The sequence below is a fragment of the Coregonus lavaretus genome (genome assembly GCF_964263955.1).
Source record: "Coregonus lavaretus genome assembly, chromosome: 22".
In the NCBI taxonomy this organism is placed as follows: Eukaryota; Metazoa; Chordata; class Actinopteri; order Salmoniformes; family Salmonidae; genus Coregonus; species Coregonus lavaretus.
In genome coordinates, this window is record NC_140009.1 from 36,423,843 (window position 1) to 36,446,418 (window position 22,576).

Consider the following 22,576-nt stretch of genomic DNA (forward strand, 5'->3'; position numbering starts at 1 on the left):
GGCCATAAAAGACTGTAAAATCACCAGGAAAACTCCAATGTCAGCAGTAGCGCAACCAGGGCTGTATTTTAATACTCTGAAGTGACTTCCTCTCCTCTATATCTCCTTTCCTTCATCTGTACTGATCTTAAAACAGGCTCTGTGAAAACCAAAATGTCGTCTGTCTAGCAATGAAATAGCTCTCACCTGTCTAGTGGTTTAATGAAAAAGAGAAGGGAAGCGAAGAGAGGCGACCAGTAGGAGACAAGGAGAGGACACATCTTTAGACTATTGAGATGCAACCCTGATGTGTCAGCAGACCCACATGGCAGGCTGTGATTGGTGCTGAGTGGGAAGTCCAATCCAGGAAGTGATTGACATGATTAAACTACTCAAGACAGGATTAACCTTGAAGTATCAACACATTGTAGGATTTCAAAAACTAACTCACCAGGCCCGTATTCACAAAGCGTCTCACAGTATGAGTGCTGATCTACGATCAGGTCCCCCCCATCCATATAATTGTATTCATTATAACTTAAAACTAATACGAGATAAGCACTCCTAGTCTGAGAAGCTTTATGACTTTGGGCCCTAGATTTGTGTGACTGTTAAAATAGCAGCAACCCCAATGCAAAACCAAAGCAACCCCAAGACTAATTTCACTCTCAAATCTCAAAGTAATCCTTCACACAGATTTTCTGTGGTATACGAGCACAATGTATTGTGGGTGCATGGATTGATTGTGGGTATCTGTCAATTCTGTAGCGATATATAATGTCTATAAGTCTATCTGGGGTCAGTGCCCAGGTCAGGATCACGAATGAGGATCAGTTTCAGTGTTATTTTCAGCATCTTAATAGATCAATGGCCAAGGATGTAGGATGTATGGACTAAGCCATCTGATCTACTTTTATATTGGTAGCCAAAAATCCCTTCTTCTAACATCTAAAGACTGGATGTGACATCATTATTAGTCAGAGTTCTCTTCCCCTTCTCCATGGCTGAGAGTCATCCTGATAAAATAATACATTATAAGGGGGTCATTTTTCATAAAAAGTCTTAATAATACATTATAACTGCATAATACTGGATTAATACCTGCAATCTTATCGAAGTCACCCTTACACTAGCCCTCCACTCCTCTCCTCTCCCAATGTAGCAATCTGCTCTGATCTGATCAGTTCGGTAAGAGTAAATACAGGTATGTCGACGTTACCAAAGGTTTCTGTGGGACACATGGGGTGCTAGCCTGGGTTAATAGATACTAAAAAAGGGAAAGAAGAAAAAGTAATCCCTCTTTTTAGAAGACTTTAGAAGCCCCTCTACGGGGGCTCAGTAAGAGGGTTTACAGTTGTCAGGTTAAGGATTGATGAAATGTAAAATCCTACATGTACTCTCTTTCCAAGATTAAGGATCATCCATTTTGGCATTTAGCCATTCTCATTGGTAGATTAATCTTCAAATTAAAGACTATATCCATGTATTTTTCCCACTGTAGTTAACAGCTTTGCCCTTGCTGATACCTGCAGCTTTCAGACTATATAGCGCTGACTGTGCGTCCCTGGCCTATTCCATATAGTGCACTATCAAGGGAATAGGGTGCCATTTTGAACATCAACCCATTACATGATACAGACTATACTACCTACACTGAAGCAGTAGTCATATGAACATTAATAGCAGCATGCAGCAGCAACAGAAGCAGCAACATCATAATAAATAATCTAAACGAACAGGAAAGACTTTTGTCTCTCCTGGTAGGACACCATTTAAAAGGATATGAATGTATCAAAATTTTTATAGCTATTCGCCTGAAAATATTAAAAGGACTTATGATGTACAAGGCAGGGTTGGCACTAAAGCGGAAGATTGTCTTCCCTCTATTTAGCACTATGAATGTCTGTGGAGAGAAGAAACAGAAAGAGAAAGAGATAAAGAGAAACAGAGAAGTTAAATATTGAAGTAATAATTTAAGGCATGCACACCCAAAATAGCTATCGGTGGTTCATCCTCCCATATGTGCTCACAAAAATGTCAGGTAAAACATTGTCCATAATATACATCATACCAAACTTTTATGTATAATATAGATATTGATCTATTATTTGAACAGAAAATTCCCAATACTAGTATTCTATTCTACCAGAATATATACTGTCGGTTTTGAGTAAAAAAAACACCTTTCACTAACAAAAAGCATAAATCTATCATTTTCTAATTCTCCACCTTATCTTACATCAGATCAACATAGGTAAACTACAGGTTTGAAATACTGTACTATCCAACATCCTGAAAATGGCCACCAAACAAACTCGATGCAGGGCAGGCAGCCTCTAATGTCTGGGTTTTACCCGTCACCCCCTTTCAACCAATCATAACGGAAAATGTGCAGTGTGTAGAGAAATGTCCTGCTCCTGCCTCTACATTGTGTCCTGCCCTGCCTGCCCTTGATGGCTGTAGTGGTTTTGAAAGCAGTGGAAGCGAGCAGAGAGCCCGACAGAGGAGGAAGGGGCTGGCAAACCTCTTTCAGCAGATAACCTCATAATTGTTTCAATAAAACATGATGATTTGCATGAAACTTTAATGAGACCCTGTGTGCATTTGCAAAAGTGATATGTACCCTCGTGCTTTTAACAAGACAAGGCTTCCCTGCATTAAGCCTTGCAGAGCATAGACCACGGATCAGTGTTTTAGCCCAAAGAAAGAAGAGAGGAGAGGAGAGGAGAGGAGAGGAGAGGAGAGGAGAGGAGAGGAGAGGAGAGGAGAGGAGAGGAGAGGAGAGGAGAGGAGAGGAGAGGAGAGGAGAGGAGAGGAGAGGAGAGGAGAGAGTGCCCCAGCCCCATAGGGAGACCTCAAACTGGGCTCCCCATCTAGCCTTTCACTGAGAGGAGACGAGAGAAATAAAGAGAGAGAGAGAGAGAGAGAGAGAGAGAGAGAGAGAGAGAGAGAGAGAGAGAGAGAGAGAGAGAGAGAGAGAGAGAGGCACCATATACTGCGAGCACACTATATCATCCTCAGCTGACATGCTCTAACATGCACTATAATTGTTCTATACATCCTGTACAGCTATGTATGAAATATTGTACAGTTATTATAGAAAATTGGTTGTTAATTTGACATAAACATGTCCCTGTATGAGGAATAATACTGTATAAGTCACAGGATGAAAATCAAAACACACCCATAGGATTTGACTTGTTTCAGTCATGTGGCTAGCAGACCTTCATTTGATTGCAATTCAAATAAGAGCCTGATGTAAGTAAGGCAGGGTTGAGTGATGATGAGTAAGTCATTATTAGGTAATACAGTACAGTGCTAACTAGTGGAGCTGTATGTACTGTAACGACCCTGGGTTTATAAGCGCGGATATCGCTTTTGGGGGCACAGTCGATGGTGCGGTGGACTTCGGGCTAGAAGGTTGAGGGTTCGAGACCTGCTCCCTGCCTGTTTCATTACATTGGTGTCAGAAGTGATCAGACCTTGCATCCAGGAACGTGCGTGTGCTTGGCCGTTGAGCGCGTTCCTGTAAGACGTTGAGTTGTAAACTAGCGCGAGGACGCGCTCTTTGAAAGGAGGGAGTTGTGTACCGACCCTGGGATTATAAGCGCGGATATCAACTGTGCCACGCGAGCATGCTTTTGGGGCACAGTCGATGGTGCGCTGGACTTCGGGCTAGAAGGTTGAGGGTTTGAGACCTGCTCCCTGCCTGTTTCATTACATTATATATATATGGGTCAGGATAGCGGGCCGGCAGCATTAATGCTATCATATATACTGAACATTACAAGCCAACCACACAGGACCAGCTATAGTGTGATACATTTGGACATGTACCAATTGCCATTTAAATATGCCAAGAATGCCAATATGACATTACAGTGGAAAGAAGCAGTTGCTCGCGCACACACACAAGTTGTGCTACATATGCATATACAGTAAACACGTAAGGAGAGACAAATTTATGAACAAACACACTACAGATATGCACACAAACACACACACCACACACAACCAACACACAGACACGCATGCAGGAGTCCTTTTTGTAACGCATGACTAAACTGCTGCAAAGCTACTGAAAATTTCATAATCCAGAGCAACAGGGAGAGAGGCAGGCAGACCGAAAGGCTCTGGGCAGGCTAGAAGCAACTGCAGCAGCAGCAGTAGACTAGGTGGAGAGAGAGAGAGAGAGAGAGAGAGAGAGAGAGAGAGAGAGAGAGAGAGAGAGAGAGAGAGAGAGAGAGAGAGAGAGAGAGAGAGAGAGAGAGAGAGAGAGAGAGAGAGAGAGAGAGAGAGAGAGAGAGAGAGAGAGAGAGAGAGAGAGAGAGAGAGAGAGAGAGAGAGAGAGAGAGAGAGAGAGAGAGAGAGAGAGAGAGAGAGAGAGAGAGAGAGAGAGAGAGAGAGGGGGCAGGACAGAGGGAAGGAAGGAGAGTGGCGAAGGAGAGGGAAGGAATGTGAGAGTGAGGAGGAGGGGGATGGGTGGGAGACAGAGAGAGAGAGAAAGCAGCAGCTCAAACGCTGCAACTCCAGGGTTAGTGCTATCCGGAATCCTTGGGACATCGCTACCCTAAACCCTAACCTTAACCCCTACCCTAACCTTAAGCATAACTCTTACCTAACCCTAACCCTTAACATTTTAAATGTAAACTTTAATGGGGTAACGTCAGAGTCATGTCCCAAGGATCCCTGATAGCATTGACCGTAGCTCCAGTCACCAGGCACTAGGCAGAGCAGAAGAGGGTTGTTTACAGTAGCAGCAGCAGCAGCAGTAGCAGGATCTGCATCCGAAGGACTGCAGTGGCCATTTCACCTCTTAAACTGGCTGGGTTAGCTGATGCTTAGAGCTTACATCCTCAATTCACCTCTTCAGCCATCCATCCATCCATCCATACGCTACCCAGCCACCACGCCCCTCTGTCATTCATTCTCTCGGTTTCCATATGTCAAGCATCCTCTCTCTGTTTTTTCATTCACCTAATTCCATTGTGGTCCTCTCTATGCAACATGGACTCAGGGGTAGACGTAACAGTAAATCTAAATCTGGGACACTCTAATTAGCATGATATGTTAGGTTTCATATGGTATGTATTCATTTGTGGATGTCTATCATCCATTTCATATGATATGTAACAAATTATATTTCATATGACATCTTACAAATCGCAAATTCGTACAATATGTTACGAATTGCAATTTGTACAATATGTTACGAATTCACAGAACGTATGATATGTTACGAATGCCAATTTGTTGTGGCTAACGTTAGCTAGGTGCCTAGGTGGCTAACACTAACATTAGCTAGGTGGCTAATATTCGCTAGGCTAGGGGTTAGGGTTATGGGTTAGGGTTAAGGTTAGGGTTAGAGGTTAAAGAGTTAAAGTTAGGGTTAGGGGAAGGGTTAGCTAACATGCTAAGTAGTTGCAAATTAGCTAAAAGGTAGTAAGTAGTTGCAACGTTGCTAATTTGCTAAAATGCTAAAGTTGTTCGTGATGCACCGTGTGTGTAACTAGTTCCACAGCCTTTTTTAGTGAAGATGCCCAAATAATAATTTCTAGTTGAAAGAACATGAGACAAGTTGAGCAAACACTACATTTTGGTAGTTGGCATTGCAAATGGCGGCGTCTCCAACCAAACATTTGAGGCCCTCCTCTTGACTGCAGAGAAGAAAAAAAAAGTTTTAAAGTAACTGTCCAGTGAAAATCAAACTTTTAAAAGTTACAATTCTGTTAACTCATTCCCATATAATGTTATTGACTCGTCATATTCATATTTGTTGCCAAAGCATAAATAGGAGAAAAAAAACACTTCAAAAACCCCACCTCAAACTATCAAACTATCACAGGCTGCATGTATCACAGGAAGCCCAATTCAGATATTATTTCCACAAATTGGTCTTTTGACCAATCACATAAAATATTTTTCAGAGCTGATCTGATTGGTCAAAAGCCCAATTAGTGAAAAGAAAATCAGAATTGGGCTGCCTGTGTAGCTGTTTAAAAAATGCTTGCTATTTCCTCATAGAAAATTATGTCATCCTGCCTCAATCAGCGGTCTACACACATTAATATTTTTAATGACTGGTATACGCCCACACCATTCTGTTTTTGGGGTACGCCCACACCATTCCAACACAGAAAAGCTGTGGTATTTCATAGAAATCTGGAAACACTGGACAGTTACTTTAAAGCTACAGTAATTTCCAGCAATTCTACACATGTTGCCATGGGGCTGAAAGAAAATGTGCAGTTTTAAAGCTAAATTCCTGCAATTCTGCCATGGTTTATGACATGTTCTTATGCTATCTGAGTGACTCAAACATTATAACAAAATCAATTGGGGGCCCCATGCCATATTTTTTTATTTTAGATTCTCCCTGACTGTCTAGTTTTTATTTTGGTGATTGTTAGTTTTCAAAGATGATCTTATTTAAAAATATATAGCTTTTTTAAATACTTTATATCTGGTTTTAAGTTTACACTTAAATGTTATACCATCCGCGGCTGATATATGAATATAGCGGAAACACTGATTGAATAGCACATGGTTAAATCTGTATCGTTGTTGTTTCAAGTCCGATGCACTCAGACATGTTGGAATGGGCTACAAGACCATCGCCAAGCAGCTTGGTGAGAAGGTGACAACAGTTGGTGCGATTATTTGCAAATGGAAGAAACACAAAATAACTGTCAATCTCCCTCAGCCTGGGGCTCCATGCAAGATCTCACCTCGTGGAGTTGCAATGATCATGAGAACGGTGAGGAATCAGCCCAGAACTACATGGGAAGATCTTGTCAATGATCTCAAGGCAACTGGGACCATAGTCACCAAGAAAACAATTGGTAACACACTACGCCGTGAAGGACTGAAATCCTGCAGCGCCCGCAAGGTCCTCCTGCTCAAGAAAACACATATACAGGCCTGTCTGAAGTTTGCCAATGAACATCTGAATGATTCAGAGGAGAACTGGGTGAAAGTGTTGTGGTCAGATGAGACCAAAATCGAGCTTGTTGGCATCAACTGGGGGTTGTGGATGGGTATTTCTGTATGAACCTCGCTTTGTGCACGGGGGCATTGTCATGATGAAACAGGAAAGGGCCTTCCCCAAACTGTTGCCACAAAGTTGGAAGCACAGAATCGTCTAGAATGTCATTGTATGCTGTAGCGTTAATATTTTCCTTCACTGGAACTAAGGGGCCTAGCCTGAACCATGAAAAACAGCCCCAGACCATTATTCCTCCTCCACCAAACTGTACAGTTGGCACTATGCATTGGGGCAGGTAGCGTTCTCCTGGCTACGCGCTTCAGGACTCGGCGATCCCGTTCTGTGAGCTTGTGTGGCCTAGCCGTTGTTGCTCCTAGATGTTTCCACTACACAGTAACAGCACTTACAGTTGAACGGAGCAGCTCAAGCAGGGCAGACATTTTACAAACTGACTTGTTGGAAAGGTGGCATCCTATGACGGTGCCACGTTGAAAGTCAGTGAGCTCTTCAGTAAGGCCATTTTACTGCAAATGTTTGTCTACGGAGATTGCATGGCTGTGTGCTTTATTTTATACACCTGTCAGCAACGGTGTGGCTGAAATAGCCGAATCCACTAATTTGAAGAGGTCGTCCACATACTTTTGTATATATATTGTATGTTGCTCATATGGTAAGTACATATTTGTTTTTGCATGAGAAATATAAGGAAAGCTATTACTGCCACCAGTACAGGCATGGTGAAAAACACATGGCTCGTCGTCAATGAATTGCGTGTTAGGCTATCCTTTGGCCGCTTCTGCTGTTCGCGAGTATTGTAGCGATGTCCTATTCCATAGGGTTATTCATCTCTCCCTACCACTAGTTGCTCCGTTTTCGAGGGACACTCCCCCACCGAGGGACACTCAAAAATGAGGGGGAGAGCTAAGGGGAGAGTTATTGGGATTGAGCCTAAGTGTACCTCAAAGGTTCCTCACAGCGAAACACATTTCAATAACATGGACTTGGCTGTATCTAAGAGAGAGTGATGCCGCTCTTTCACGCATCCTTGCACACGTCTTCCATTTCGCCCCTCTATCCACCTCGTCCCCCCCTCTCCTTCCTTTCCTGCCTCCCTCTCTCCACCGCCAGAGAGAAACACCCATTAAACTGGGCTGGTAGTGACAAAATTCCACACCCTGCACAAGCTAGTCTCTCATTACCATATTTCAAAGTCTCGTTCATCACTCGGCTGTTAAGAACGGACGTGAGGAAGGTTGGAAATCGAGGCTAAGCACAATCTAGCTAGCACAGCCTGGCACATCCCCAACTCAACCCAGGACAGTGTAGCATGGCCCAGCTCCAGCCCAACACAACCCAGCCCCCATCCAGGTTGGCTGACCTGGTGTTCTGACAAACTGACCTACACACTCAGGGTATGATACCCTTGAATGAAGATTCTCATCTGCGTCCCAAATGGTATCCTATTCCCTATATGTGCCCTGGTAAAAGTAGTGCACTATAAAGGGAATAATGTGCCATTTGGGAGTGGGACGCACGCATAAGTATTCTCAGATGGTCAGAACAGCGTCCCAGTATAGCCTAGCCCCAGCCCCCACACAGCAGACTGAGGCTGAGGTAGAGTGCTGCATCATTAACCATCAGCCAGCCAGACCGTTCGTTGGCCGGCCCTCCCCTCTCTCTCTCAGTCGCAGTCTTGACACACTCTAACAGAGCCAGTACTGTGTCAAGGGAGGGGAGACAGACCAATAGGGAAGCAGAAGCAACCTCCCATCCTTGCAGCTTTCTCCACATGATATTCTCCTCACATCCTTCCATCCATCCTCCATACACAGGCTGTTGATGTGTCCCAAATGGCACTGTATTCACTATATAGTGCACTACTTTTGACCAGGACCCATATATGCTGACCAGTGTAAGTCGCTCTGGATAAGAGCGTCTGCTAAATGACTAAAATGTAAAATGTAATATAGGGAATATAGTGCCATTTGGGACGCATCCACAGAGTACTCTGACATAACCACAACCTGCAATACCTGAGCTACGATGAGGTGGCCTTAGTAAAGCTGAGAATATTTCCTTACTTTGCTTATTATTCCCCAAAGCAATACCATGGTCTCTCATGACTCCTAGCAAAAACATGGTGTTCTCCTATCATGGCTGTAGTATTCTCGCGAGCCATAACCAACTTTCCAGCTGAGAGACTGTAGAGATAGGATATAGAGATGGAAGAATCTTAGCCTAGGAAGTGTTAAGTTGCGTCATTCGAATCTGGTATCAGAACAGAAGAAGGATGACTTCCCTTTCATTAGCTTTTGCCCCTTCAAGCAATAACTGGTTTCACATCATGGCTGTACAGGGATGCTGTAATCTGAGCCAAGGAGGATCCATTCCCTTTGGCAGTAGCACAAGACTTGATTCTGGCCATAATCAGATTCCCCTGTTAGCTGAAAGCTGAGTGCTGAGAGGGGTGTTGATAAAGGCTGGGAGGGAGAGTGGTTGTAAAACAGAGGCTGGGTCTGAAATAGTACCCTATCCCCTATATATTACACTACTTTTGACCAGGGCCCATATGGATCTGGTCAAAAGTGCAATTTGTAGCGAAAAGGGTGGCATTTCAGACACAGCCTAAGACAGATAGGAAAAACAGAGATCTCGTTCCTCCCTGCATTTATGTGAGAGAGGCAAGAACAGAGCGGCTGGGGGGTGGATTATAAACTGGCTCACCTTCCCACTACTGGCCCTGTGTCTGCTTCACATTTCATCAGGAGAACCTCATTTCTTTCTTGTGCACTGAACTGGTTTGTTACATAACTGTCAGCATGTACTACATAGAGAGAGGGAGGTAAGGGAAACACACATATACGAGAGCACGCGGGCTCGCTATAATGTAACATAACATAATTCTACATCATCCAAGACGATAACTTCCATAGAGGTTAGCTACAGACAGGGCTCTAAAGTGTGACCACTTTGGTCGCATACGTTCCTAAATATTTAGCTGTGAGACCTGGAATTTTTATTTGGGAGCACAAAAAAAGAAAAGCTAGGTAGTTGACGTTAGCTAGCGCTAGTCGGCTGTCCCTGCACCAAGAATCTGGTATTTCTCTTTCTCTAGCTTGTTCTCCATTTTCTTTTTAAATGTTGTCAGCACTTTTATTTCCATGATTGATCAAAACTCGTTTTCTCATGGCTCTCTCGTCCCATTGCAGCAGATAAGCAATTTGAGCAATTTGTTTGGAACATCGAATCACAATAAAATGGCAGTATCGAATCGCAATACATACAGAATCGTGAGAATTGCAATACATATCATATCAGCACATTAGTATCAAGTTAATATCGTATCATGGAGTCCCTGGAAATTCCCAGCCCTAATTAGTATAGAGAAAACGGATAGTTTCTAGCCCAAACTGTTCAAAAGATATGACCTATATTACCCTCTAAGTTTTATTCTTTCTGTCACGCGATTTTTACATTCATAAACCATGTCGCGGGCCGTTCTAAAACTACTTGGGGGCTAAACCATTTGTTTACACCTTATTCAGTTAGCAAGCTAATAACCTAGTAACTTTACCAGTGTATCCAAAACATTTGGGTGCACAGAAAGAAAGGAAAAGGGATAGCTTCTTCAGTTGATCAATGGCGCAGTGGTCTAAGGCACTGCATCGCAATGCTAGCTGTGCCACTAGAGATCCTGGTTCGAATCCAGGCTCTGTCGTAGCCGGCCGCGACCGGGAGACCCATGGGGCGGCGCACCATTGGCCCAGCGTCGTCCAGGGTAGGGGAGGGAATGGCCGGCAGGAATGTAGCTCAGTTGATAGAGCATGGCGTTTGCAACGCCAGGGTTGTGGGTTCAATTCCCACAGGGGGTATAAAAAAAAAAGTATAATAATAATGTGACTAAAACTGTAAGTCGCTCTGGATAAGAGCGTCTCGTAAATGTAATAGCAATAAAGGAATGAATGACTGATCTCTTGCATGTTGTCACTCACAACATTGATGTTCTTAAAGAGACAGTGTTACATTTTCAATGTAAAGTAGAAACCTATTCCACAAATGACTTTGTAATTTCAATGGCAGGTATTTTGTCAACATTTTAGCTTTTTATAATAAATAATGTCTTTAAAGGGATTATTCATCTTTAGGGCGCAGCATGTGCTTCAAAAGCAGATATAATTCCTATAGGCCCAATATAGGCTTTATCTCAATCAATTTAAAAATCTGCTTTTCTGGTGCTCCTAAATTGTATATTGTGCTCCAAACTTTTTTATGTTGGGAGCACCAGTGCTACCATTTACTTTGTAAAATTTAGATCCCTGGCTAAAGACCCAAGATCAGGGCCTGTATTTATGAAGGGTCTCAGCGTATCATTCATTATGATCTAAAAGAGTCAGGAGCCATTTTAGATTTACATCAACATAGTTAAAACTGACTAAGGAGGGAAGTAGACGGCACGTCAACCAACATGAGACAAGATGGAGCCTAAAATAATTTCAACAGCTCGTGACCTCACCTCTAGTGACTTATACAGTTTTTCTCCATTATAATTTAGACGATAGTCATGATGAGAGACGAGGATGTGACGCTCTTGTCTCTGTTACAGCTACACTCTTAGAAATATCTTATCTGGTTTAGCCTATATCAACATGCATGATGACAAAAAACATCTTCAAGGTCACATCCACACACACACACACACCAACAATGCAACAAACGTCATTATATCGCTCTTCACAATACACAGTCCACACTGCTCCTTTAAGTCAGCTAGCTAGTGCATTTTCTTCAGGAATACATTTTTGAACAATTAGAAAAGTCTGTCATCTGGAACGTCAGTGTTTCAGCTAACAGTGTCTGCCATTGACCTTTTCCCCATAGCCCTCTGAGCCATCTGATTGAGGGAGGAGAGAGAGAGGGGGGGGAGGGAGAGCGAGCGAGAAGAGAGATGGAGAAAGGGAGCGAGAGAGAGAGGGAGAGAAACAGAGAGATAGGAAAAGGGAGAGAGAGAGAGAGAGGTGGAGAGAGAGAGAGAGAGAGAGAGAGAGAGAGAGAGAGAGAGAGAGAGAGAGAGAGAGAGAGAAGAGAGAGAGAAAAAGGAGAGCGAGAGAGAGAGGTGGAGAGAGAGAGAGAGAGAGAGAGAGAGAGAGAGAGAGAGAGAGAGAGAGGGTGGAGAGAGAGAGTGAGTGAGTGAGTGAGTGAGTGAGTGAGTGAGAGAGAGAGAGAGAGAGAGAGAGAGAGAGAGAGAGAGAGAGAGAGAGAGAGAGAGAGAGAGAGAGAGAGAGAAAAAGGAGAGCGAGAGAGAGAGAGAGAGATGGAGAGAGAGAAGAGGGAAGAGGAGAGATAGGGGAGGCAAGCAGGAACAACAACTGAACCTTAACAACTAGAGTATTCTAGAGTAATCTGCACTCAAGCAAACTAAACCTTTAATGCCTTGGGGACAGCGGGGACGGGGCATTGTACTGCATAATAATAATAAAACATATACTGTAAGTAGCTATTAGGGGTGTAACGGTTCACCAAACCCACGGTTCGGTAGGTAATGCGGTTTTGGGGTCATGTTTCGGTACAGCGGGAAAATTAAATGCGATTCACAATGTTAAGCATTCACAATGTTCCTTGTATTGTCTGTTGTGACCGGGTTGTTATGTTGGGCCTCTCAAGTTGCCACTCTGATTCTGTGTTTGTAACCATGTGGGAGATGCCAGTTGTGAAGTTGTAAATACCAGTTGGATACATTCATGTGAATTGAACTCATTGAGAAACGCCAATTGGCTAATGGCCAAGAAGCTGTGTCAACCATAAACTAAAAGTACAGCTATCATGCTTGTAAACAAATTATAGAGTTCAAAAACCACATTAATAGATTGCTTTTTAAACATAATGTTTTGTTTTTGCATTTAACTGCCAAAAATGCTGTTATAGAAACCATTTCCTTAGTAGGTGAAGTCAGAGGTCACCATGTGGGAGAAGTGGGTGCTCAGCATGATAGACGAGTTTCCCACTAGTAATTACCAGTTTGAGGGCCGTTCAAGTGGATTTTTCCCAGTCGTACGTGGTAAATTCCCACTTCCCACTTGGTTACGAACGCACCATGAGCGTGTCTGTAGAACCGTACATCTCCCACTCCGGGGTAATGTGATGGGCTGTCACTCTTAAGTAAGCGCAACACAGGGTGCATTGGCCAATTAATTGAAAACTTCTGCTTTGGTTTGCTTATATGGAGCGGGTACTACCTGTTTGCTGAAATGGGTGCAAGAGGGGAAGTTCGTAACGTGGCTGGAGTACTTTCACTAGTTGTTGAAACGCAGTATTCTCAATCACCGAGAATGGGCGCATATCCGCGGCTATAAACCAAAGACTGTAAAAAAATATATAAACATAGCCTACCTATCGCTCTTGTAATTTATTTGGCCCTATCAGAATCAGCTGCCAAGGGCTGCTTGAATGCAGAGGGGATACGATGTTGTGTTGTTGTTTCTTTGCATTTCTGTCTTGCTCCGGTATACTGGGGTGATGTTGGAGTAAATGTGTCAACATATTTGAGGTGTTGGCAGCTGCATAGGCTATTCTCGTTGAGCGTGGCGACATACTGTTAACGTTTTATCCAAAACTCTCTATCCAACGTTGTTGTAATCTACTGAGAAGCAAAAATGTTCCCAAATTTAAGATTTAAAGGATGATGGAGAATCCTCCAATTCTGGTTTATCGACCCCACCACTCGCCAAAGTACAGACATAGTTCCCGGCTGCGCTTCACAAAAAGACCGTTTGAAATGCGCCAATTAAGATTAGATTGTTTATTACAAAGTGCCCATATACTGTAGTTGTTTTAACGGAATAGACAGATTATTATTATTTTTGCTCAGATTTACTCAAGCGACATAGGCCTACAACGCAGCAAAGCCATAGTCTATAGGCATATTTAATTTTCTAGGCTGACCTATTGTTGAAGCCCTTGAGTTTTTATGTATTTATTCGGGTTCACAGTGCGGACCGAACAGAGGTCCCTGTACCGAACAGTTCGATACGAACACGTTTACCGTTACACCCCTAGTAGCTACTGAACACAGACCAATCACGAGCCAAAAAGCAACTCCTGTACTACCAGTTTACAGGATGCCATGATCTTTTGTGTCATGGGTTTATTATAACAGGAATTGAATAATAATATATTCAAAGTGGGCCTTACGGTAAATGTGTCTGCTACAGTATATAATGTGACTGAACAACCCCTTTATGTGGTTTAATTCCATATCTCAAATGGACAACATGTCAGTATTTTGATGATGAGGTATTTACTACATCTACATCAAAATAATTTCTTAAATATGCATCAAATATCTACACTGATATCAAACTGTCAAAACCACCAAACCATCAATGACAAGAATCCTGTCCTCTAAACCAATTGAATAAGGTTAAAACTAATTGAAAATGTTGAACCTGCACAGAACTGACTCATTCTACACAGGACAGGACCTGAGTCATGTTGCTTACTATCTAAGTTAAATGACAGCCCTTATTCCACTTACCTATCTGTGATGTAAGGTGTTGAGAAAAAGCAAGGGCAGGAAGGGATGTGTGTGTGTGTGTGTGTGTGTGTGTGTATTTCTTACTTACTTTCTGAGCCTGGTAAAAGGGGTCCAAATCCTCCAGTGGTGTCGCCACCATTCCAGGAGGGATGTCGCCATAGATGAAGGGCAGATTCCGCCCAGCCTCCAGGTCGCTGTTGGGCTTGGGTTTGTTGTCATCATCGTCGTCACGGTGACTGCTGTCCTGCTTGGGCGGCGGTTTGTTCTTCTCCTCGTTGATCCGGAGCTCGATGTTAGCCAATGATTCCGCGGTAAAATACTTGAAGCTGTCAGGTCCTGGTGGTGCCATAAGGGGTGCAGCCATGTTTTCATCCTGCAGCTACTTGGTCGTCAAGTATTGTACCATCCACTGTAACCAGCTCTGGGGGGCCAAAGAAAGAGAGAGTAGAGAGGAGAGGAGGAAAGGAGGAGAAAGAAGAACAATTGAGCCAAGAGAGTAGAGTTAGGAGGGTAGTTGAAGGTGCTAAACAAACATAAATCGAGGTGCAACCAAAAATCGTACAAGCATTTTAAGGGAATATGTACGAGCTACAGTTATGCATATTCCCTTCAAAAGAGCAAGAGAGTTGAGGAAGCAGAACCCAATGGTCATTGGAGGAGATACAGCAGAGAAAGGCTGACCTATTGTTGAGGCCCTTGAGTTTAGAATTTGAGAATATTCAATGGTTAGATATTTTTGTGTTTGTTGTAGATGTCATACATTAATATCATAATAGCAAGATGTATATGTATGAACTGGAAGTGTTATTTTTATTATTACTCAGTGTTACTCTTTTTGTGCATGCACTATGGGCCCTGGTCAAAAGTAGTGCACTATATAGGGAACAGAGTGCCATTTTGGATGCACCTACTCTCTCCCTGTTTGTCTACAGTAAGAAAGAGCCTCAGAGCAAGAGAAGATCTTTCTAGTTCTGTCACAGCAGAGCCGTCACAGAAATGGACCAGTACAGTCTAGTCTTGACAGAAGAAGAAAAACCACAGGATGTATCCCAAATGGCACTCTAGTCCCTATACATAGTGCACTACTTTTGACCAGAGTTCTATGGGCCCCAGTCAAAAGTAGTGCACTATGTAGGTAATAGGGTGCCATTTGGGACTGGCCCACATACACTAACACTGAATGAGAGATAATGGTTTTAATGTGAGATCATCAAACTAAAAATACCAACTAAAACATCAAATAATGCTGCTGCTATTTTCGAACACACTACAGATGTAGAAAGACGGAACAAATATGAGTCAATGGCTTTCATCTATGATAGATATGACAAGTAGGTTGGATCATTGGTTGCATCTCAAATGGCAACCTAGTCACTATATAGTTGATATAGCCCTATGGACCCTGGTCAAAAGTAGTGCACTATACAGGAAGCAGGGTGCCATTTGTGAGGAAGCCATTAAGTGCTGTAGGTGACACCCTGTGTTTTATTAAAAAGTATAGCTCCATAAGTATTGTATTGGGAGAAACTACTCAATAACGTTTTACTCACATTGATAGATTATTTGTGCTCTTTATCATTTGGAGATACTGATTGCATAACTTTAAAAGGTGTGGTTGATTCAGGCGTGTTGAAATCAGGGATGTGTCAACTTACTGAAAGAATTATGAATGTTCAAATGATATTATTATGATGATGAAAGGATTTGGTGGGTAGAGTCTTGGAGGAGGAGCTTCATCCTGACTACCAACCCAGTATAAAACACTAATATTGTCTACATATGGCAAGGATAGAATTAGAACGCTTGCCATCTAATTCTATGATCGCAAGTTTCTCACTGTCACAATTCATGCTAACCATGCTTGGCCCAATGTAGGAAATGCAATAATATTATGGTAATAGTATAGTAGTATAGTAGTAGTATAGAAATGTGTCATGTCATGAATCTCTGTGCCAATAGAGGAAATAAGAGACCCATCTGGCAACAGACCCAACAGACCACAACAGACTAATGGGATGTGTAACTAAGGAAACACCTTCCACTGACCTGTATTTCCTGCTGATTCAGAGAATACACAGACACACTATAGTACAACATAATCTGTTTGACCACAGCAGCACAATGCATAGCTTATCATTCATAGGCTCCCCCTCGTAAAATAGGTTTCTAACCTCTTGGGTCTTTCCTGGCTTGATTAAAGGTAAACATTTTTTTACAAAAATCACTCATAAGTGCATTCATAGGGTCATGTTTCCTAGCACGCATGGTGCCAGGCAGCTAAACCTAGTTTGACCATATAGATGCTTACTTGACAGAGATAAGGATGCTACATGAGATGCTACATGATCATGGGATGACATCATGGTTATCATCGTTTTTATCATCATGCTTTTATGGTTATATTGTATTTGTAGCTTTGCCTGCGGCCAAAATGTCACCCTATTCCCTTTAAATACTGCCCTACTTTTGACCAGTGCCCATAGGGCTCTTTTCAAAAGTAGTCCAGTGCCTATAGGAATCTGGTCAAAGGTAGTGCAGAGAATAGGATGCCATTTGGGACATAACCTCTGATTCTTAAGAGAGAAGGATGAAGACACTAAGACAGAGGTCAGGGGGATGAATGAGCCAGCAGCAGCAGTCCCTCCCTTGCCTGAGAGCACACTGAGAGCCTACACACACACACACACACACACACACACACACACACACACACACACACACACACACACACACACACACACACACAGTGTTACCCTGGCCTGAGAGGCTTCCACATTGAGAGCCTAATCAATGAAAGAGAGTCAGAAGAGCAACACTTCACTCTGAAACACTGCCACTACACAGTCTAATCCCACTAATACAATACCGGAACATTCACTTACATTCCTCATTACATTGGCACTGTCTTACAGTAGCCTGCATACGGGTTCCCAATACAGTATAACTATACCTTTGCTTTGAATTTCCCTGAGAAAATATCAAACAGCACAAATTCAGTTGCTGGTAGATCTAGGGAGGGTACTTCTGCCCATATAGCAAAATCATGCTGTCCAGATTACAGGTCTGTTACACCCATATCAGAACAAATCACACATTCTACAAATTGTACATTCTATAGCCTACACATTCTGTATAGGTTTGCATCTAACCTCTGATTCAGATCTCTCATCAGACCCAGAAGGTCGAAGGAGGATGAGGCCCAGGCCTACATCCAAAATGGGCCTATCATTAATAATTTATAAAACTGTAAATATCGAAACGTCCAGCTTACATATTGCAATGAATAACGTTGTATAAATCTCACGATTTCAAATGACAGATTCAAATCAACAAACGACAAAACGTCAGGGCTTGTTCTCATGCTGAATGCTCGTCCACTGTAGAGCTTGTATAATTGTGTTGTTTGCATTAACACAATATAACAAAATACAGGGATTGACGACATAACTAACCTTACAGACAGCTCATAAAACTCATAAAGCTCATAAAGCTTATAAAAGTCTAAAATCGCATATTGCAGCCTAAAATCGGAGATAAAAAGAGAAGGAAAGCTGCATTCCAATCCCTCATCTCACGCTGCTCACGGGCGCTGTCCATTTCAGCACCACAAGATCGAGCAAGGCAAGGGAGTAGTGCCTGAAATATCCGGTTACAAAAAAAGCCGTTTAATGCAATATCAACTTCGTCACTCTTTTTATTTGATTGCTTTACACTCAAAAAGGATATAGATAACAGGACAAACAGGACAACAGGATTTTGGGATGCATGCAGGCCATGAGCCTATAGTCATAGGCTACAGGGTAAGGGCTTACTAACAGGGATATGGGCTGCAGGTGTGGTATAATCCGATAATGAAATATGTTACGTTGATAAAACAAACACTTAACTCATCAAGCAAGATCAAAAAGCACATGATGGTTGTTTAGGCTACAGCGTTTATTTACCGACGTAAATGTTCCACACTGGCTGGTGTAAGATAGGGCTATGCATCAGCATAATGTGATAGCAACCATCCCTCATTCTATTCTTACTTGGACCCAATGGGACATACGAAATTAACAGTTTTTCAGTCATTTTGTTTCATCCAGTAGCGGTGCACCAGCATGTTTTATGTAACCATCTCAGACATCCCATACAGCTCTTCCCGTTAACGACCGTGTCTCAAAGGTAAACCGGTGGCCAAATGTCCTTAGGCTACTGAAAATGCCCTTACATAATGACAACCCCTTTCATTATCCAAACATACCCTAGGCTACACATTCGGCGACATGGTATGATGACAATCTATATTCTGTAAGGAAGCAGGCAGGTCTCAGTGGGTTGTTGCACCACTTGCCATATTCCTGGTAGTCGATTGCCGTATCAATTTCAGGCTATACTATTGTTTACTATATTATAAACTCAATGACACCAATCTCCCTGCCAATGACATGCACACTAGCCCACTGTGTCGTTGTTATCTAATCTCATTTTCACAGGCGCAATAGGCTAAACACTTTCAATCGAGCTATTGCTGAATGGTGTGTTTGTTTTGATGTATAAACATTAATATCGATCATTCTATCGTTGCCAATTGTATTACAAAGTCGGTTTGTAGACTATACACAATTAGGCATGATAAGCATCGTGCACAGATATTGCGATGCACACGTTTAGCAGCAGCCTACCCAAAAGTGCGGCCCATCAAAGCCTAGGAAACACTGCGAAATGCTGCAGTGGGTGGTTTCTATGTTATGCTCAGGTTTTTCCACGGAGCAAAAAGTCCCATCTCGAACACATAGTCCTACCTTGTCGCCATCAACATCATAGACTCAGGAAAAAAATATTGTTCTCCATTATTTTCTCCAATAATTCAGTGTTTCTAGGATATTCTGATCGTTTAACGCGCTGCCTAGTCCTAAAATAGGCTCCTTGAAGGAAGGAGATACAGTATGTAGGCTACCACACCCGTAAAGCCATGTCGACCACCAGATCGATACCAGGGTATGTGTTTGCAACGAAATTACAATGGTAATAAGGTTCTTGCTTTGATTATAATTTTTTAGATGAATGGTGTATGAAAAAGAAGTGTGGAGGATAGCGGCGCCGTTTCAAAGGCTCTGGTACCAAAAAAACAACCCCGTACATGTTAGAATAGGCTAGAATAGATGGATGATTAAAAAAAATGCATGGTGGAGGAGAGAATTAGGCTATCATTTTAGGCTACTGGTGCTCATCACCATACATTGGCCCATATTTGCTGCGTGTCCTAACTATCACCAAAATAAATAAAATGTATGCAGGAAATCATTCATTTTCGTTTGATAATCATAATTTGTAATTTTTGTAATCATTACATCGTTTAGTTTTAAAACCGGTCAAAATCGGGGACATCATCTCCTCATAATTTTTCCTAATTGTCTGAACAATATTATGGTTAGCTCTGTGAAGAAAATTAGCAATATATCGATTAAGCTTAAATATAACGGGAATCTGGTTTAGGCTCTGGCAGGCAGCCTATTCAAGCAAAAAAGATGCTGGGCAGAGAGCGGCTCTGCGACATTTTTATCAGGTTATTGTCAGACTATAACCAACGGATTCGTCAAAACATGCAACCGTTTTAGAAAAAGCTAAGAATTCACCTACTTTATAAGCGTTACAAGGAACCCAGAAAGGCGTTGTTGGACTGCAGATGTCGAAAAGATTCGGGAGAAACTGCGGTTGTCGCCATATTGTTGCTGCTATCTTCCCTCTCAGTACTTGCAGCTACCCTGGCTGCATAATTGATGACTCTCGGCAGAAATGTAAGGGAGTGTCGCCAAGTGCCTTTCACTGAAGAAATCAATGACCACCACCACCATTCATGGGTGCTTAAAAATAGTCCTATGATAAAGAGGTGAATTGTTATCTAACATTTGTTCAAATACCTCCACAAGAGGTGAAATCGTTAAAAATACTAGTTTATAGGACCTTCAGCACAGGCACAGCAACTGAATGAGCCAAGCCATATCAGCTGAACATGGTGTGGACCACTTTTTACAGTCTTTTAAGATTTGTGATGGATGATAAGCGGTTTACTACTGTACATTGTGGGCAAAGTAGCCTAATGAGTTGTTGGCATAGACCTACAGGAATGTTTTACTACAATGATTACATGAGAAACTGGAAATTGGGCCTAAAATTCGTTGCAAATAAGGATATGCAAAATCTGAAATTAGATTGTAGCCTATGGTAGGATAGACCTATAATATTGTTCAAGGGTATCAACATTATCCCCGTTTTTTTCCAGGTCTAGTAGGTTATTGACTCAAGTGACCTCTCATAGCCTGCAGTAGGCTAATAAAAGAGTGACCAAACGTGGTATTACGTCACAATGCCGATACCTCTCCACTTTGGAATAATAAATGAAGGAATCAATGAATGCACCCCGGATTGGATCCACCTGTCAGTTTAGTCCATCTAGCCTACATTTCCTCACTCCAATATGGACTTTAGGGCATTTGGAATGTTTTTATGTGCCCTGTCAATAAGTGTATTGTTCTCTGAAGTTTCAGCACAAGGAAGTAAGTCCCCAGACTTTTTCGCAACGAGTAGGTTAGGGTTTGCACGTAGAGCGCGCGATAAATGATGCTTTCACTTAGTCTGAATGTGGCTCACCCAAAGTTGCCAATACATTCCGAGGCGAAGACCTGAACGCTGATTCTACTTAACTGACAGATGGGTGATCTTCCCCATTTTTAATGCTAAGCAGAACTTTAACTGAAACTTCAATTTACATTCTAAACGTCCAATATTATGTGTGGGTGATGATAGCATTTAAGTCATTTACATTTAAGTCATTTAGCAGACGCTCTTATCCAGAGCGACTTACAAATTGGTGCATTCAACTTAGGATAGCCAGTGGGACAAGTTGTCCAGGGTCACGCCAAGGTTCTTTGCACTCTGGGAGGAGGACACAATGGAGTTGTCAACCGTGATGGCGAGATCATGGAGCGGGCAGTCCTTCCCCGGGAGGAAGAGCAGCTCTATCTTGCCGAGGTTCAGCTTGAGGTGGTGATCCGACATCCACACTGATATGTCTGCCAGACATGCAGAGATGCGATTCGCCACCTTGTCATCAGAAGGGGGAAAGGAGAAAAATAATTGTGTGTCGTCTGCGTAGCAATGATAGGAGAGACCATGTGAGGATATGACAGAGCCAAGTGACTTTGTGTATAGAGAGAATAGGAGAGGGCCTAGAACTGAGCCCTGGGGGACACCAGTGGTGAGAGCACGTGGTGCGGAGACAGATTCTCGCCATGCCACCTGGTAGGAGCGACCTGTCAGGTAGGACGCAATCCAAGAGTGAGCAGCGCTGGAGATGCCCAACTCGGAGAAGGTGGAGAGGAGGATCTGATGGTTCACAGTATCAAAGGCAGCAGATTGGTCTAGAAGGATAAGAGCAGAGGAGAGAGAGTTAGCTTTAGCAGTGCGGAGAGCCTCCGTGACACAGAGAAGAGCAGTCTCAGTTGAATGACCAGTCTTGAAAGTTGACTGGTTTGGATCAAGAAGGTAATTCTGAGAGATATAGCAGGAGAGTTGGCTAGAGACGGCACGCTCAAGAGTTTTGGAGAGAAAAGAAAGAAGGGGTACTGGTCTGTAGTTGTTGACATCGGAGGGATCGAGTGTAGGTTTTTTGAGGAGGGGTGCAACTCTCGCTCTCTTGTAGACGGAAGGGACATAGCCAGCGGTCAAGGATGAGTTGATGAGCGAGGTGAGGTAAGGGAGGTCTCCGGAAATGGTCTGGAGAAGAGAGGAGGGGATAGGGTCAAGCGGGCAGGTTGTTGGGCGGCCGGCCGTCACAAGTCGCAAGATTTCATCTGGAGAGAGAGGGGAGAAAGAAGTCGAAGTATAGGGTAGTGCAGTGTGAGCAGGACCAGCGGTGTCATTTGACTTAATAAATGAGGATCGGATGTCGTCAACCTTCTTTTTAAAATGGTTGATGAATTCATCCACAGAGAGGGAGGAGGGAGGGGGAGGAGGAGGAGGATTCAGCAGGGAGGAGAAGGTGGCAAAGAGCTTCCTAGGGTTAGAGGCAGAGGCTTGACATTTAGAGTGGTAGA

General features: G+C 42.9%; 1 protein-coding gene across 8 annotated transcripts in view; it reads right to left on the reverse strand.

Moving 5' to 3' along the window:
- LOC311150389 (sodium channel protein type 8 subunit alpha-like) overlaps window positions 1-14,859 on the reverse strand; it is a gene marked incomplete at both ends in the record, with an annotated part of 66,630 nt that extends 51,771 nt beyond the window's left edge. For all 8 annotated transcript variants that reach the window (XM_084187836.1, XM_084187835.1, XM_084187833.1 and 5 more), the window contains 2 exons: window positions 1,749-1,882; window positions 14,584-14,859. In XM_084187836.1, the coding sequence (XP_084043962.1) occupies window positions 1,749-1,882; window positions 14,584-14,859 (410 nt within the window). The remainder of the gene's footprint in view (window positions 1-1,748; window positions 1,883-14,583) is intronic.
- Window positions 14,860-22,576: the final 7,717 nt, after the last annotated feature.